This window comes from Oncorhynchus tshawytscha, linkage group LG09 (assembly GCF_018296145.1).
Source record: "Oncorhynchus tshawytscha isolate Ot180627B linkage group LG09, Otsh_v2.0, whole genome shotgun sequence".
In the NCBI taxonomy this organism is placed as follows: domain Eukaryota; kingdom Metazoa; phylum Chordata; class Actinopteri; order Salmoniformes; family Salmonidae; genus Oncorhynchus; species Oncorhynchus tshawytscha.
Window position 1 is genome coordinate 31,631,205 of NC_056437.1, and position 19,865 is coordinate 31,651,069.

At 42.4% G+C, this 19,865-nt stretch overlaps 1 protein-coding gene across 3 annotated transcripts in view; it reads right to left on the minus strand.

The window, feature by feature from the left end:
- The window catches only part of LOC112257807 (transmembrane protease serine 2), a 31,451-nt gene extending 17,948 nt beyond the window's left edge, over positions 1-13,503 (minus strand). Inside the window, exons 1-4 of one of the 3 annotated variants that reach the window (XM_024431665.2) lie at positions 13,402-13,503; positions 9,261-9,404; positions 9,037-9,092; positions 2,852-3,044 (exon numbers count right to left, since the gene is read on the minus strand). In XM_024431665.2, coding sequence (XP_024287433.1) covers positions 2,852-3,044; positions 9,037-9,051 — 208 coding nt within the window. In that variant the 5' untranslated portion in view covers positions 9,052-9,092; positions 9,261-9,404; positions 13,402-13,503. Of the gene's footprint in view, positions 1-2,851; positions 3,045-9,036; positions 9,093-9,238; positions 9,405-13,401 lie in introns of all 3 variants that reach the window. The other 2 variants (XM_024431667.2, XM_024431666.2) reach the window with 2 other exon arrangements.
- Positions 13,504-19,865: the final 6,362 nt, after the last annotated feature.

Sequence of the window (19,865 nt, forward strand, 5' to 3'; positions counted from 1 at the left end):
CAACCAGGGGTGGAAAGACCCTGGATCATTGTTACTCTAACTTCCGCGACGCATATAAGGCCCTGCCCCACCCCCTTTCGGAAAAGCTGACCACGACTCCATTTTGTTGATCCCTGCCTACAGACAGAAACTAAAACAAGAAGCTCCCACGCTGAGGTCTGTCCAACGCTGGTCCGACCAAGCTGACTCCACACTCCAAGACTGCTTCCATCACGTGGACTGGGAGATGTTTCGTATTGCGTCAGACAACAACATTGACGAATACGCTGATACGGTGTGCGAGTTCATTAGAACGTGCGTTGAAGATGTCGTTCCCATAGCAACGATTAAAACATTCCCTAACCAGAAACCGTGGATTGATGGCAGCATTCGTGTGAAACTGAAGGCACGAACCACTGCTTTTAATCAGGGCAAGGTGTCTGGTAACATGACTGAATACAAACAGTGCAGCTATTCCCTCCGCAAGGCTATCAAACAAGCTAAGCGCCAGTACAGAGACAAAGTAGAATCTCAATTCAACGGCTCAGACACAAGAGGTATGTGGCAGGGTCTACAGTCAATCACGGACTACAGGAAGAAACCCAGCCCAGTCACGGACCAGGATGTCTTGCTCCCAGGCAGACTAAATAACTTTTTGCCCGCTATGAGGACAATACAGTGCCACTGACACGGCCTGCAACGGAAACATGCGGTCTCTCCTTCACTGCAGCCGAAGTGAGTAAGACATTTAAACGTGTTAACCCTCGCAAGGCTGCAGGCCCAGACGGCATCCCCAGCCGCACCCTCAGAGCATGCGCAGACCAGCTGGCCGGTGTGTTTACGGACATATTCAATCAATCCCTATACCAGTCTGCTGTTCCCACATGCTTCAAGAGGGCCACCATTGTTCCTGTTCCCAAGAAAGCTAAGGTAACTGAGCTAAACGACTACCGCCCCGTAGCACTCACATCCGTCATCATGAAGTGCTTTGAGAGACTAGTCAAGGACCATATCACCTCCACCCTACCTGACACCCTTGACCCACTCCAATTTGCTTACCGCCCAAATAGGTCCACAGACGATGCAATCTCAACCACACTGCACACTGCCCTAACCCATCTGGACAAGAGGAATACCTATGTGAGAATGCTGTTCATCGACTACAGCTCGGCATTCAACACCATAGTACCCTCCAAGCTCGTCATCAAGCTCGAGACCCTGGGTCTCGACCCCGCCCTGTGCAACTGGGTACTGGACTTCCTGACGGGCCGCCCCCAGGTGGTGAGGGTAGGCAACAACATCTCCTCCCCGCTGATCCTCAACACTGGGGCCCCACAAGGGTGCGTTCTGAGCCCTCTCCTGTACTCCCTGTTCACCCACGACTGCGTGGCCATGCACGCCTCCAACTCAATCATCAAGTTTGCGGACGACACAACAGTGGTAGGCTTGATTACCAACAACGACGAGACGGCCTACAGGGAGGAGGTGAGGGCCCTCGGAGTGTGGTGTCAGGAAAATAACCTCACACTCAACGTCAACAAAACTAAGGAGATGATTGTGGACTTCAGGAAACAGCAGAGGGAACACCCCCATCCACATCGATGGAACAGTAGTGGAGAGGGTAGCAAGTTTTAAGTTCCTCGGCATACACATCACAGACAAACTGAATTGGTCCACTCACACAGACAGCATCGTGAGGAAGGCGCAGCAGCGCCTCTTCAACCTCAGGAGGCTGAAGAAATTTGGCTTGTCACCAAAAGCACTCACAAACTTCTACAGATGCACAATCGAGAGCATCCTGGCGGGCTGTATCACCGCCTGGTATGGCAACTGCACCGCCCTCAACCGTAAGGCTCTCCAGAGGGTAGTGAGGTCTGCACAACGCATCACCGGGGGCAAACTACCTGCCCTCCAGGACACCTACACCACCCGATGCTACAGGAAGGCCATAAAGATCATCAAGGACATCAACCACCCGAGCCACTGCCTGTTCACCCCGCTGCCATCCAGAAGGCGAGGTCAGTACAGGTGCATCAAAGCTGGGACCGAGAGACTGAAAAACAGCTTCTATCTCAAGGCCATCAGACTGTTAAACAGCCACCACTAACATTGAGTGGCTACTGCCAACACACTGTCAATGACACTGACTCTACTCCAGCCACTTTAATCATGGGAATTGATGGGAAATGATGTAAATATATCACTAGCCACTTTAAACAATGCTACCTTATATAATGTTACTTACCCTACATTGTTCATCTCATATGCATACGTTGATACTGTACTCTATATCATCGACTGCATCCTTATGTAATACATGTATCACTAGCCACTTTAACTATGCCACTTGGTTTACATACTTATCTCATATGTATATACTGTACTCGATATCATCTACTGTATCTTGCCTATGCTGCTCTGTACCATCACTCATTCATATATCCTTATGTACATATTCTTTATCCCCTTACACTGTGTATGACAGTAGTTTTTTTTGGAATTGTTAGTTAGATTACTTGCTCGTTATTACTGCATTGTCGGAACTAGAAGCACAAGCATTTCGCTACACTCGCATTAACATCTGCTAACCATGTGTATGTGACAAATAAAATTTGATTTGATTTGATTTGATTTGAATACTTTCTGATGGCACTGTAAACCTTATAATAGCATATGACAAAACAGAGATTAAGATAAGACATCCCATGCAAAACAGATATGAAGACCAAATGGAACACCTCAAAGCTGCTCAGACAATGTTTTTAATAAACAATAGAAGGCAAAAAACAACAGTGTATGAAACTTATACTGCATATATATATTGGCATTGTTTATCAATTGAGGAATATCAGCAGAAGGGTAAATACTGTACCTTTTCGTACTGGGACAGGATGTGGTAATCCAGGGGTGAACGTGTGGTGGGTGTTGATGGTCTGAGGGGTGTACTGAGGGTAAATAGAGAGGGGGGCGTTGGGCATCTGCGGGGCAGAAGCATTTGCAGAGGCTCTTCCCTCAGTTCCGGCCCCCTCTTGAAATCCATAGTTCACATACTGGGGACCTGATGTCTGGGGAAAGCGGCGAGGAGAATGATTTTCCATTTAATTACAATGAGAGAAATCAATGCATTATTTGATACATTGGAGCACTTTGACTTGGTAACATACAATACACATTACAACCAAAGTGTCATGTTTATCATGTAATTACCACTAAACTTCAATGATTGGTATTGCAATGTACTGTATGTAGCAGTCCATTTCCCACAGGTAAAACAAAATTAGAATCTGACAGATATACAGTACATTCGGGAAAGTATCCAGACCCCTTCCCTTTTTCCACATTTTGTTACGTTACAGCCTTATTTAAAAAAATATAAAATATAAAATGTCCCTCATCAATTTACACACTACCATATAATGACAAAGCAAAAACAAGTCTTGAGACACATTTGCACACAAAATACATTAAAAAAACACATACCTTATTTACACAAGTATTCAGACCCTTTGCTATGAGACGCAAAATTGTGCTCAGGTGCATCCTGTTTCCATTGATCATCCTTGAGATATGTCTACAACTTGACTGGAGTCCACCTATGGTAAATTCAATTGATTGGACATGATTTGGAAAGGCACACACCTGTCTATGTAAGGTCCCACAGTTGCCAGCGCATGTCATTTTAAAAACCAAGCCATGAGGTTGAAGGAATTGTCCGTAGAGCTCCGAAACCGTATTGAGTCAAATCACATATCTGAGGAATGGTACAAAAAAATGTCTGCAGCATTGAAGGTCCCCAAGAACACAGTGCCCTCCATCATTCTTAAATGGAAGAAGTTTGGAACCACCAAGACGCTTCCTAGAGCTGGCCAACTGGCCAAACTGAGCAATCAGGGGAAAAAGACCTTGGTCAGCGAGGTGACCAAGAACCCAATGGTCACTCTGACAGAGCTTCAGAGTTCCTCTGTGGAGATGGTTGTCATTCTGGAAGGTTCTCCCATCTCTGCAGCACTCCACCAATCAAGCCTTTTATTCGTAGAGTGACCAGACAAAATCCACTCCTCAGCAAAAGCACATGACAGCCCGCTTGGAGTTTGCCAAGAGGCACCTAAAGGACTCTTAGACCATGAGAAACAAGATTCTCTGGTCTGATGAAACCAAGATAGAACTCTTTGGGCTGAATGCCAAGCGTCACGTCTGGAGGAAACCTGGTACCATCCCTACGGTGAAGCATGGTGGTGACAGCATGCTGTGGGGATGATTTTCAGCGGCAGGGACTGGGAGACTAGACAGGATCGAGGGGAAGATATCCTTGATGAAAACCTGCTCCAGAGTGCTCAGGACCACAGGTTGGGGCAAAGGTTCACCTTCAAACAAGATAATGACTCAAAGCACACAGCCAAGACAACGCAGGAGTGGCTTCGGGACAAGTCTCTGAATGTCCTTGAGTGGCCCAGCCAGAGCCCGGACTTCAACCCAATTGAAAATCTCTGGAGAGACCTGAAAATAGCTGTGCAGCGCGCTCCAGATCCAACCTGACAGAGCTTGAGGGGATCAACAGCATCCTCCCGGAAATCCTAGACCCACTCCAATTCGCATAACGTCTCAACAGATCCACAGAAGACACAATCTAAATCGCAGTCCACAGTGCCCTTTCCCACCTGGACAAAAGGAACACCTATGTGAGAATGTTGTTCATTGACTACAGCTCAGCGTTCAACCTCATAGTACCCACAAAGCTCATCACTAAGCTAAGGACCCTGAAGGGCCGCCCCCAGGTGGTAAGGGTAGGCAACAACATGTTTGCAATGCTGATCCTCAACACTGGGGCCTCTCAGGGGTGTGTACTTAGTCCCCTCCTGTACTCCCTGTTCACCCATGACTGCGTGGTCAATCACGACTCCAACACTACCATTTAAGCTTGCTGACGACACAAGTGGTAGGCTTGATTACCGACAACGATGAGACAGCCTATAGGTATGAGGTCAGAGGACAACAACCTCTCCCTCAATGTGAGAAAGACAAAGGAGCTGATCGTGGACTACAGGAAAAGGCTGGCCGAACAGGCCCCCATTAACATCAACGGGGCTGTATTGGAGCGGGTAGAGTTTCAAGTTCCTTGGTGTCCACATCACCAATAAACTATCATGGTCTAAACACACCAAGATAGTCATGAAGAGGGCACAACAAAACCTATTCCCCCTCGAGAGACTGAAAAGATTTGGCATAGTCCCCAGATCCTCAAAAAGTTCTACAGCTGCACCATTGAGAGCATCCTGACCGGTTGCATCACCGCCTGGTATGGCAACTGCTTGGCATCTGACCGTAAGGTGCTACAGAAGGTACATCACTGGGGCCAATCTTCCTGCCATACAGGACCTATATAATATGTGGTGTCAGAGGAAACCCCATAAAATTGTCAGAGACTCCAGTCACCCAAGTCATAGACTGTTTTCTCAGCTATTGCTCGGCAAGTGGTACCGGAGCGACAATTCTAGGATCAAAAGGCTCCTTAAAACCCCTCTGGGATATATGGGATACTAAGCCAGTGAAAATGCAGAGCGTCAAATTCAAGTAAATTACTATAAAAATCAAACTTTCATGAAATCACACACGTAAGATACCAAATTAAAGCTACGCGTGTTGTGAATCCAGCCAACATCTCAAATTTCAAAAAGGCTTTTCGGCGAAAGCAAACAATGCTATTATCTCCGTATACAAAGAGAGAAAGCATATTTCAACCCTGCAGGCGCGACACAAAATGCAGAAATAAAAATATAAATCATGCCTTACCTTTGACAAGCTTCTTTTGTTGGCACTACAATATGTCCCATAAACATCACAAATGGTCCTTTTGTTCGATTAATTCCATCCATATATATCCAAAATGTCCATTTATTTGGCACATTTGATCCAGAAAAACACTGGTTCCAACTTGCGCAACGTGACTACAAAATATCTCAAAAGTTTCCTGTAAACTTTGTCAAAACATTTCAAACTACTTTTGTAATAGAACTTTAGGTATTTTTTAAAGTAAATAATCAATAAAATTGAAGACAGGATGATCTGTGTTCAATACAGGAAGAAAACAAATTGACGCTAGCTTTATGGTCACGTGCCTCTCTCAAACAGTACACATGAAGTGAGCTCGTTTTTAACAGGGCTACTTCTTCATTACACAAAGGAAAAACCTCGACCAATTTCTAAAGACTGGTGACATCGAGTGGAAGCGGTAGGAACTGCAATCAAGTCCCTTAGAAATCTGGATTCCAAATGAAAAGAGTGACCTCAAAAAAACAATTCTGAATGTTTTGTCCTCTGGGTTTCACCTGCTACATAAGTTCTGTTATACTCACAGACATGATTCAAACAGTTTTAGAAACTTCACAGTGTTTTCTATCCGAAGTCACTAATAATGTGCATATATTACCTTCTGGGGATGAGTAGCAGGCAGTTGAATTTGGGTATGCTTTTCATCCAAAATTCCAAATGCTGCCCCCTATCCTAGAGAAGTAACAGATTCTACCCCCAAGCCATAAGACTGCTGAACAATTAATCAAATGACCATCTGACAATTACATTGACCCCCCTCAATTTTTTTTGTACATTGCTGCAATTCTCCATTTATTACCTATGCATAGTCACTTCACCCCTACCTACATGTACAAATTACCTCAACTAACCAGTACCGCCGCACAGTGACTTGGTAACGGTACCACTTGTACAGTTGAAGTCAGAAGTTTACATAAACTTAGGTTGGAGTCATTAAACCTCGTTTTTCAACCTCTCCCCAAAATTCTTGTTAACAAGATGTAGTTTGGAAAGTTGGTTAGGACATCTACTTTGTGCATGACACAAGTCATTTTTCCAAAAGTTGTTTACAGACAGATTATTTCCCTTTATCACATAATTCACTGTATCACAATTCCAGTGGGTCAGAAGTTTACATAAACTAAGTTGACTGTGCCTTTAAACCGCTTGGAATATTCTGGGATTAATTTTTATATATAGACCCATTGACCTGCATTGGAAAGGCAAAATTTCCGTATTGATTTTCCTCTGGTTTTGTCTTCCATATCAGTTCTGTTATACGCACAGACATTATTTTAACAGTTTTAGAAACTTCAAAGTATTTTCTATATAATTCTACCAATTAGCTAGCTTCTGGGCCTGAGTAAGAGACCATTTTATTTGGGCACGTCAGTCAGGCAGAAATTCAGTATACTGCCCCCTAGCCCTAAATAATTCGGCAAATTGACATCATGTGAGTCAATTGAAGGTGTACCTGTGGATATATTTCAAGGCCTACCTTCAAACTTAGTGCCTTTTTTTCAAGGGAATAAAATCTAAGAAATCAGCCTCCACAAATTGTAGACCTCCACAAGTCTGGTTCATCCTTGGGAGCAACTTCCAAAAACCTGAAGGTACCAGGTTCATCTGTACAAACAATAGTACGCAATTATAAACAATAGTACGCAAGTATAAACACCATGGGACCACGCAGCCGTCATACCACTCAAGAAGTTCTGTCTCCTAGAGATGAACATACTTTGGTGCGAAAAGTGCAAATCAATCTCAGAACAATAGCAAAGGACCTTGTAAAGATGCTGGAGGAAACAGCAAAAAAGTATCTATATCCACAGTAAAACGAGTCATATATCGACATAACCTGAAAAGCCGCTCAGCAAGGAAGAAGCCACTGCTCCAAAACCACCATAAAAAGCCAGACTACAGTTTGCAACTGCACATGGGGAAAAATATTGTACTTTTTGGAGAAATGTCCTCTGGTCTGATGAAACTAAAATAGAACTGTTTGGCCATAATGGCCATCATTATGTTTGGAGGAAAAAGGGAGACTTTTGCAAGCCAAAGAACACCATCCCAACCGTGAAGCACGTGGGTGGCAGAATTATGTTGTGGGAGTGCTTTGCTGCAGGAGGGACTGGTTCACTTCACAAAAAAGATGACATCATGAGGCAGGAAAATTATGTGGATATATTGAAGCAACATCTCAAGACATCAGTCAGGAAGTTAAAACGTGATCGCAAATGGGTCTTCCCAATGGACAATGACCCCAAGGATACTTCCAAAGTTGTGGCAAAACGGCTTAAGGACAACAAAGTCAAGGTATTGGAGTGGTCATCACAAAGCCCTGAGCTCAATCCCATAAAAAATTTGTGGGCAGAACTAAAAAAGTGTGTGTGAGCAAGGAGGCCAACAAACCTGACTCAGTTACACCAGCTCTGTCAGGAGGAATGGGCCAAAATTCACCCAACTTATTGTGGGAAGCTTGTGGAAGGCTACCCTTAAACGTTTGACCCAAGTTAAACAATTTAAAGGCAATGCTACCAAATAGTAATTGAGTGTATGTAAACTTCTGACCCACTGGGAATGTGATGAAAGAACTATAAGATGAACTAAATAATTCTCTCTAATATTAATCTGACATTTCACATTCTTAAAATAAAGTGGTGATCCTAACTGACCTAAGACAGGGAATTTATGCTCAGATTTATTGTCAGGAATTGAGTTTAAATGTATTTGGCTAAGGTGTATGTAAATGTCCGACTTCAACTGTACATAGCCTCGTTATGGCTACTTTAAAAAAAAATGTTTTACTTTAGTTTATTTGGTAAATATTTTCTTAAACTCTTCTTGAACTGCACTGTTGGTTAATGGCCTGTAAGTAAGCATTTCACGGTAAGGTCTACACTTGTTGTATTCGGCACATGTGACAAAGTTTGATCATATCTGGAGAGAGAAATGGGAGAAACTCCCAAATACAGGTGTGCCAAGCTTGTAGCATCATTACCAAAGAAGTCTCGAGGCTGTAATCACTGCCAATTGTGCTTCAACAAAGTACTGACTAAAGGGTCTGAATACTTATTTAAATTTGATATTTCATTTTTTTATATACATTTGCAAAAATTTCTAAACCTGTTTTTGCTTTGTCATTATGGGGTATTGTTTGTAGATTGATTGAAAAAAATCTATATTAATACATTTTACAATAAGGCTGGAATGTAACAAAATGTGGAACAAGTCAAGGGGTGAAGTTACCTGGTTATTGTTCATGTCGACACCACTTTCAATGTTCCGATGAGATATTATCAAATCTGAAAAAGTTTGAAGAAACTTCTGATTTTAGCCACAGTAAAACATTTTTTTTATCAAGTTAATACAACAACAAAGTTATATAAATGTACCTCAAAGCTTAGAAAACCTTTTGTTTTTGTACAGAAGATTCAATTTGAGTTTTTACCTTTTACCTTCACCAGATTTACCTTGGATTAGTTCAACTGTTGCTTTTGAACACTGATTTGACGTCCCTTCTTCTTATTCTCTCTCCCTCTAACTCAGTCCATTCTCTCTTTACTCCTTGCAATAAACGGCCATGACCACACCTTAGTTTCTGTGAACAGCCTGACCTGTAGGGCGGTACAAGTTGTAAAGATATAACAACAAATCAAATCAAATCAAAATGTATTGGTCACATACACATGGTTAGCAGATGTTAGTGTGAGTGTAGCGAAATGCTTGTGCTTCTAGTTCCAACAGTGCAGTAATATCTAACAAGTAATCTAACAATTCCCAACACCTACCTAATACTCACAAATCTTAAGGGGTGAATGAGAATATGTACATATAAATATATGGATGAGCGATGGCCGAGCGGCATAGGCAAGGTGCAGTAGATGGTATAAAATACAGTATATTCATGTCATATGAGTAATGTAAGATATGCAAACAGTATTACCAAGTGGCATTATTTAGAGTGGCATTGTTTAAAGTGACTTAACTTCTTATGGCTGGGGGGCAGTATTGAGTAGCTTGGATGAATACTTTGCCCAAAATAAACGGCCTACTCCTCAGTCTCAGTTGCTAATATATGTATATTATTTTTAGTATTGGATAGAAAACACTCTAAAGTTTCTAAAACTGTTTGAATGATGTCTGTGGGTATAACAGAACTCATATGGCAAGCAAAATCCTGAGGAGAAATCAAAACAGGAAGTGAGAAATCTGAGCTTTGTATGTATTCACCAGAATCCCCAATGAAATCCCCTTGAGATATTAATGATGTTGCACTGACTATGGGTTCCACTAGATGTCAACCATCAATATAAATTATAATGAGACTTCTATGGTGTTGTGGGAGTGAATGATAGCAGAATCAGTCAGGTGTCTGGCAGTCAGCCAATATCTTATCATGCTTATTTCTCATGGTAGTCACTTGCGTTCCATGGCTCATGAAGACAAGAAGTAATAGTCCGGTTGGAACTTTATTGAAGGTATATGTTAAAAACATCCTAATGATTGATTCTGCACATAGTTTGAAATGTTTCTTTGACCTGCAATATAACTTTTTGAAGTTTTTGTCCGATGTAATGCTGACCAGAATGAGCGTTTGGATATGTATACCAAACACGCTAACAAAAGAAGGTATTTGGACATAAATAACGGACATTTCCGAACAAAACAAACATTTATTGTGGACCTGGGATTCCTGCAGTGCTTTCTGATATAGATCATCAAAGGTAAGGGAATATTTATCATGTGATTTCTTGTTTATGTTGACGTCAACATGGCGGCTATTGTGACAAATGTTTCTGAGCACCGTCTCAGATTATTGCATGGCTAGTTTATTCCGTAAAGTTTTTTTGAAATCAGACACAGCGGTTGCATTAAGGAGAGGTATATCTATAATTCCATGTTTATAACTTGTATTATCATCTACATTTATGATGAGTATTTCTGTTGAATGATGTGGCTATGCAAAATCACTGGATGTTTTTGGAACTAGTGAATGTAACCCGCCAATGTAAACTCATATTTTGATAAATATGAACCTTATCAAACAAAACATACATGTATTGTGTAACATGAAGTTCTATTATCATTATCATCTATTATCATTGTCATCTGATGAAAATCATCAAAGGTTAGTGATTAATTGTAACTTTATGTCTGCTTTTTGAAACTCCTCTCTTTGGCTTTTCTGTGGCAATATGTGGTGACCTAACATAATCGTTTGTGGTGCTTTTGCTGTAAAGCATATTTGAAATCGGACACTGTGGTGGGATTAACAACAAGAATAGCTTTACAATGGTATGAGGATGGTTAATTATGAGAAATTTGATGTTTTGAAAATGGCGCCCGACACTTTGACTGGCTGTTGTCATTTCGTTCACGTTAACGGGATTGCAGCCATAAGATGTTTTTAAGCAATGAGTCATCAGTCAACCTGGAAAATTTCAACAACTTTGAAGTTTCTTCAAGTGCAGTTGCAAAAACCATCAAGCACTTCGATTAAACTGGTTCTCATGAGGACCACCACAGAAAGGAAGACCCAGAGCTACCTCTGCTGCAGAGGTACCTCTAAGTTCATTAGAGTTGACTGCACTTCAGATTGCAGCCCAAATAAATGCTTAATAGTTAAAGTAACAAACACATCTCAACATCAACTGTTCAGAGGAGACTGCGTGAATCAGGCCTTCATGGTTGTATTGCTGCAAAGAAACCACTACTAAAGGACACCAATAAGAAGAATTGCTTGGGCCAAGAAACAATACCAATGGACATTAGACCGGTGGAAATCTGTCCTTTGGTCTGATGAGTCCAAATTTGAGATTCTTAGTTCCAACCGCTGTGTCTTTGTGAGAGTAGGTGAACGGATTATCTAGTTTTCGTAGTTTTGATGTCTTCACTATTATTCTACAATGTAGAAATGGTCAAAATAAAGAAAAACCGGTACTGGTGCTGTATAGTTTGTTACAGTATTTCCTTTAACATTTTTTAATGATATCACAAAGTAATAACCAAACTGACAACAGTGTTATTTTAGGTGACTTCTGCTCATTCCCCACGTTCTATGTTGGAAATATTGTTCCAGCATTCGCTTTAGAACGTGTTAGTTTCGTCGGGAAAATGCCTGTGGAGACAAAGACATATTCCTTGGGTGAATTTGGAGAGGGAGATAGCTGAATGCTCTGTTCTTGATTTACAACAGGGAGTGAGCTGTCAACCCCCGACCAGTTCCCTTCACCCACCTTATTGCAAAGCTGATCTGACCTATTTGGATCCTTACAGGACAGTCATGACACACATCTGCTTTTAGGGGTAGGTTTTGCATTATGATCACTTCTGTGGGATTGAAATACACAGTATACTGTATTGTGGCTAACTCTGAGAAGGGAGTATAAAATGTCTCTATGAAAACAGAATCATTTCATAACCATGTTGTTCCTCTCTTTATAGGACGTTTGGATTCTCAATGCATGGCAATCTCCCCTAACAATCTAATTGTCATCTCTGCCAGGTCATGTGTGAATAATAACTAGACAACCATCCAAAAGACCTGTGAAACCTGCACACTTATTTTTTTATTTGACCAGGCAAGTCAGTAAAGAACAAATTCTTATTTACAATGATGGCCTAGAAACAGTGGGTTAACTGCCTTGTTAAGGGGCAGAACGACAGATTTTTACCTTGTCAGCTCAGGGATTCAATCTAGCAACCTTTCGGTTACTGGCCCAACACTCTAACCACTAGGCTACCTACCTGCCGCTCCCTAAAGACCAACCTTCAAAATTAAATAACATTGTGACAATAATGCATAAAAAAATATTTAACTGGGCAGTAGCCTAGATTATATTTGTGTGCTTTTGTAGATTTTGTAGGTTATATTGCCAGAATCTTCCACCCTCACACCTGCTCCAATTCATTTACATTACCGTATATTACAAACTCTACAAGTAAGGTCATTACATTGTATGTTAAATTAATCTCATTTATTGGAAGACTCCATGGTGGCCAAAGGAAATGACGAGACCAATAAGCTTCTGACCAATGAAAACGATAGCACTAACACACTGTTGTCTAGGACCGGAAGTAGGCGGTCACCTGTCTCCCCAATGACCATACGTGGGCCTTTTCTCAATTGCACACTCCACGCATCCTCTCTCCTCGTCTCCATCTCAAAACGCATTGGATGAGAATGCCAGAGGTCCGTCTCTGACCTTCCCCTCCATTGGGTTTTGAAAAGGAGATGAGGAGAGTGGACGCGAGGTGTATGTAATTGAGAAAAGACCGTTTGAATGTATGAAATCACGTGCAATATATTTTTTACACTCTAACTGAAAAGAATACATAAGTTACAAAAGAATATATATTATACAATTATTATATACATAAAAACCTCTCCTTCTTAGATTACATTTTAGTCATTTAGCAGACGTTCTTATCCATTTTTCACACTTCTTTTCATACTGATCCCCATGGGAATCGAATTCACAGCCCTGGCTTTACAAGCGACATGCTTTAGCAACTGAGCCACATAGGACCGCAATTACCTAAGTACATTCCCACATGACCTAATAAATTCAATAGAATGACGTGAAAAGATGGTGAAATAGTTGTTCTTACTGTGTATACAAAGGCCCCGGGTTCTCTGGACATGTTAAGTCTTCTTGGCTGTTAATCAATAACCAGGCAAGGCATTATGACCAGGTTCTTGAGAGGATAGCTACACACAACAGGCCCTTGAAATGTCTACACACGGAAACTCTATGGCCTCAGGACTTTGATACACTACCTAAGTACTCAGTCAATATTTAACTATGACTAAGTTCTCTGCCTGGAAAGAAGGGGAAACAATATATAGGCCTAATTGGACAGAACAACTTGACATATCTTTGGCATTGGTGGGATGAACATTTGCTTTCTTGTTTCAGTTAAATCAACTGGTTGTTTTATTTAATTAAACCATGGATGAGAGGTGACTGAGATAATAAAATAAACGTTTTTACTGACAGCAAGTCAGTCCTAAGTTCCCTATGGCAAGATGACCACGCATGGAACCCCAAAAAGAAACACTGGGCCACTTATCTCGCTTCCATCCTTCCAAAACTTGTCTCATTGACTCAACTATTGGAACGCCTTGGCTTTTGAGGCAATCTTGATAACAACAGACAGATTCTCTTTACATCATTTGGAGAGAAGTGGTGGCCAAATGTTACAGTAGTTGTCATCCAGTGGAGGCTCCTCCTCAGAGGAAGAGGAGGATCATTCTCCTTAGTGAATTTCATTAAAACATTCCCTTGCTGTCTCTGCCTGGCCTGTTCCCCTCTCTCCACTGAGATTCTCTGCCTCTAACCCTATTACAGGGGCTGAGTCACTGGCTTACTGGTGCTCTTCCATGCCGTCCCTAGGAGGGGTGCGTCACTTGAGTGTGTTGAGTTGCTGACGAGGTCTTCCTGTCTGGGGTGGCGCCCCCCCTTGGGTTGTGCCGTGGCGGGGATCTTTGTGGGCTATACTCGGCCTTGTCTCAGGATGGTACGTTGGTGGTTGACGATATCCCTCTAGTGGTGTGCGGGCTGTGCTTTGGCAAAGTGGGTGGGGTTATATACTGCCTCTTTGGCCCTGTCTGGGGGTATCATCGGATGAGGCCACAGTGTCTCCTGACCCCTCCTGTCTCAGCCTCCAGTATTTATGCTGCAGTAGTTTATGTGTCGGGGGGCTAGGGTCAGTCTGTTATATCTGGAGTATTTCTCCTGTCTTATCCAGTGTCCTGTGTGAATTTAAGTATGCTCTCTCTAATTCTCTCTTTCTCTTTTTCTTTCTTTCTTTCTCTCTCTCAGAGGACCTGAGCCCTTGGACCATGCCTCAGGACTACTTGGCATGATGACTCCTTGCTATCCCCAGTCCACCTGGCCGTGCTGCTGCTCCAGTTTCAACTGTTCTGCCTGCGGCCATGGAACCCTGACCTGTTCACCGGACGTGCTACCTGTCACAAACCTGCTGTTTTCAACTCTCTAGAGACAGCAGGAGCCGTAGAGATACCCTCAATGAACGGCTATGAAAAGCCAACTGACTTTTACTCCTGAGGTGCTGACCTGTTGCACCCTAGACAACTTCTGTGATTATTATTATTTGACCACGCTGGTCATTTATGAACATTTGAACATCTTGGCCATGTTCTGTTATAATCTCCACCCGGCACAGCCAGAAGAGGACTGGCCACCCCTCATAGCCGGGTTCCTCTCTAGGTTTCTTCCTAGGTTTTGGCCTTTCTAGGGAGTTTTTCCTAGCCACCGTGCTTCTACACCTGCATTGCTTGCTGTTTGGGGTTTTAAGCTGGGTTTCTGTGCAGCACTTTGATATATCAGGTGATGTAAGAAGGGCTATATAAATACATTTGATTAGATTTTTTAAAAGTTATCTTTTTCGATAAAACTACATTAAATACACTGCTCAAAAAAATAAAGGGAACACTTAAACAACACAATGTAACCCCAAGTCAATCACACTTCTGTGAAATCAAACTGTCCACTTAGGAAGCAACACTGATTGACAATAAATTTCACATGCTGTTGTGCAAATGGAATAGACAACAGGTGGAAATTATAGGCAATTAGCAAGACACCCCCAATAAAGGAGTGGTTCTGCAGGTGGTGACCACAGACCACTTCTCAGTTCCTATGCTTCCTGGCTGATGTTTTGGTCACTTTTGAATGCTGGCGGTGCTTTCACTCTAGTGGTAGCATGAGACGGAGTCTACAACCCATACAAGTGGCTCAGGTATTGCAGCTCATCCAGGATGGCACATCAATGCGAGCTGTGGCAAGAAGGTTTGCTGTGTCTGTCAGCATAGTGTCCAGAGTATGGAGACACTACCAGGAGACAGGCCAGTATATCAGGAGACGTGGAGGAGGCCGTAGGAGGGCAACAACCCAGCAGCAGGACCGCTACCTCCGCCTTTGTGCAAGGAGGAGCAGGAGGAGCACTGCCAGAGCCCTGCAGAATTACCTCCAGCAGGCCACAAATGTGCATGTGTCTGCTCAAATGGTCAGAAACAGACTCCATGAGGGTGGTATGAGGGCCCGACGTCCACAGGTGGGGGTTGTGCTTACAGCCCAACACCGTGCAGGGCGTTTGGCATTTGCCAGAGAACACCAAGATTGGCAAATTCGCCACTGGCGCCCTGTGCTCTTCACAGATGAAAGCAGGTTCACACTGAGCACATGTGACAGACGTGACAGAGTCTGGAGAAGCCGTGGAGGAACGTTCTGCTGCCTGCAACATCCTCCAGCATGACCGGTTTGGCAGTGGGTCAGTCATGGTGTGGCATTTCTTTGGGGGGCCGCACAGCCCTCCATGTGCTCGCCAGAGGTAGCCTGAATGCCATTAGGTACCGAGATGAGATCCTCAGACCCCTTGTGAGACCATATGCTGGTGCGGTTGGCCCTGGGTTCCTCCTAATGCAAGACAATACTAGACCTCATGTGGCTGGAGTGTGTCAGCAGTTCCTGCAAGAGGAAGGCATTGATGCTATGGACTGGCCCGCCCGTTCCCCCGACCTGAATCCAATTGAATCCAATTGAGCACATCTGGGACATCATGTCTCGCTCCAGGAGTTGGCGGATGCTTTAGTCCAGGTCTGGGAGGAGATCCCTCAGGAGACCATCCGCCACCTCATCAGGAGCATGCCCAGGCGTTATAGGGAGGTCATACAGGCACGTTGAGGCCACACACACTACTGAGCCTCATTTTGACTTGTTTTAAGGACATTACATCAAAGTTGGATCAGCCTGTAGTGTGGTTTTCCACTTTAATTTTGAGTGTGACTCCAAATCCAGACCTCCATGGGTTGATACATGTCTGTGTGATTTTGTTGTCAGCACATTCAACTATGTAAAGAAAAAAGTTTTTAATAAGAATATTTCATTCATTCAGATCTAGGATGTGTTATTTTAGTGTTCCCTTTATTTTTTTGAGCAGTGTATATTCACGTCACCAAATAATTGAATAAAAAACATTGTTTTCCAATGAAGGTCTACAGGAGCCTCAACAGCACTCCTATAGGGTAGCGCCATTGTGTAGCCGGAGGACAGCTTACCCCATTCCGTAAGACTTGCACAGTAATTATGACAACTTCCAGAGGACGTCCTCCAACCTATCAGAGCTCTTGCAGCATGAACTAACATTTTGTCCACCCAATGAAAGGATCAGAGAATTAATCTAGTACTGAAAGCATAAGCTACAGCTAGCTAGCACTGCAGTGCATAAAATGTGATGAGTAGTTGACTCAAGGATAAAGACAATAGTTTAACGGTTTTGAACAAGATAGAGATAGAGTTGGTCATTTTTTTCACTTTCACTTACTTAGCTAGCAAATGCAGCTAGCTAGTTTAGCCTACTTAAACACCATGCTCACAGGGATGCTATGTTAGCTAGCTGGCCAACACAATACTGGAACTCTTCCAAGTCAAGGTAAGCTTTTCATTTGACTAATTTATTTCCACCAGGGTCTGCCGGTGTAACTGCTAAACTGCTTACTGACTCTACACTGTAATGTTACTGCATGACTGTAGCGGGTTTACTAATGCTTTAGTTCTATTAGCTGTGGTGACTATGACATTACTTTAGCTAATATGGTGACAACGATGTATCCTGTGTGTAGCGGTTATATGGTTTGACTTGGAAAGTTTTTTCGCCTAGTCACATACAGCTGATGTGTTGTGCATTGAAGTCCACAAATGAGAAGATGAGAAGATACGAGAAGGAATACAATGTTGCTGCTATGAAAGTGAACTGTGTTTATGCGTAATCATAGGTTTATTCATTCTGCCGATTCTGTTAAAATGGTTATAAAACAGAACAAAACAGGGATAAACATACCTGTCGGTCCATGTGCCACTGTCTGTCATCTAAAAAATGTATCTCAACCTGTGTGCACCTATCTTGTAAACTTTCATGCATAGGCTAGGTTGTAGCAACCTCATGATGGGTATACTGTAGGAAAAATTTGAGTATCATGTATTAGCCTAAACCAATCGATGTTACATTGAATTGGGTGAATGGAATATGAATGACAGTCTGATCAAATAACTTACAAGGTTAAAGATCATGACTAAATAATTCTACCCGGAAACTTAACCATTAGGGATTATAGGTTAGGTAGCATATATAAGGAATAATTAAAATATTAAACATAACTCCAACTAGGTTGGACTGGGGAAGAGAGGAATGTGTGTGTGTGCCTAAAGAAAACACAGAGAACAATATTCTGCAGATGTTACATGTTTTTCTTTCAGATAAAGAAATAATAGCTTCAACTCGCACTGGGCCACACCCTCTAAAACATCATGCATCACATCAACTGAGAAGTTCTCAATTGTGTGAAAATACTTCAACGAGTTTAATAAATACGAACGCTTCACACCAAAAATTCCTATTAATTTCCTGAGAGTAGCAGTGTGCATTTATTTAGTTCGCAACACAATCTTCAGAGAATTCATCTTTTTCTGCAAGACCGAACCTACAGCAATACCTAAAAGACTCCACCATGCCAAACAAACTATGTAGGCCCAGATTATTATGGACCACACTGCCACGAACATGATCACTGCATAAAGGAACCACAATGCCATCACTCTCTAACACTTTAAGGTCTCGAACAACAGGAGCAAGGATTGCACTAAATCATTCAAGACCCTCGTCGCCAACCCCGGACTGGGCACCCTCGTCTCGGGCCCCGGACTGGGCACCCTCGTTCCACTGTTGTTGCTCACGACACACCGGCAAGGGACTCGACCAAGGTCAGAGCCAATCCAATGGACCAATCAGGGCGAGAGGTGTGTATGGAAAATGTGTTATGTCAATGTGCATTGTGGTCATTGTAGTCAGTGATGTTGTAGACGATGTAAAATATGACTGTAGACTTGTAGTTCTAGAAACGTTCCACGTTAAGGAAAGCGCTCTCTTTTAGACATTTGAAGTAAACAAGAATGGACATGATTCATGAACATTATTCCTTTGCCATTCATTCAATGCAAAGTCTCTCCTGACTTTTACTTAAATAATATTATTATATTAATGATATCTGTGCCATTGGAATTTTAGGTTGTAAATCTTGGTGGGGCAAACAAACAAAGGTTTTAAATGCATGCCAGCGAAGCAAAAGCACAACACTAAACAATACATTAATTGCACTATAACGGTGACAAAAGGTGCCCACAAACTGTTAGGGCCTACACAGAGCTTTCTTTTCAGCACCATGGAGTGAATCCTTACAACTGCTACACCTGGCTATCACCGTAGACTTGTCTGGCAGCAAAACAGTTAATTTAGCCTCATTTACTGCCATTTAAACAAATGTGCCTTTTAAACAAATGTGGTTTCTACTGACAATTGAGATGTACAAACTGTGGCATAAGGGGACGACGAGTGGATAAGAGGCAATCCATCATTTAAATTAAGATATTAATGAGCAAGCTAGGACGGACGTAGTCAATATAACTATTTGTTCAGCACTTTTCAAATGTACAGCGACAGGATTCAGAACATGGGCCGTTCTTACAATATTCTCCCTGTACACCAAGTCAGGTGGATAAAGAAAGGGAGCATTTAAACAGACAATGAAAGCTCTTACACTATTCGATGATGACATTTCTCTAAAACAAGCTATAGGCTACATGTGCACCACCAAGTCGGAACAGTAGGCTAAGTTTTGAGGGGGAAAGGGACCAAATTATTATGGTGAGGCACATGGGCTACTAACAGCTTACTAAACAACATACACTTTGTATTACTTTCTTAGCTACAGTATACATATCTGGCATATTGCATAAGTCTAACATTCTCTTGATTTATAGTTTTTTCAAGACAACTGACTTTTTAAAGGCTCAACTCTCAAAATAACAAGGTTGAAATCATGACGTCAGTGAAATTCACGTCGGAGCTCTAGAAAGAGGCCCAAGTTCCCGACTTGGAATTTTGAGTTGGATGACCATTCAAAACGTAGTGTCCCCATGAGTGACAGAACACTGAGCCAATTACGGCGCAGCTAGAGAACATTACCAACCCCTACACTCTGTATTTTCTGCTGG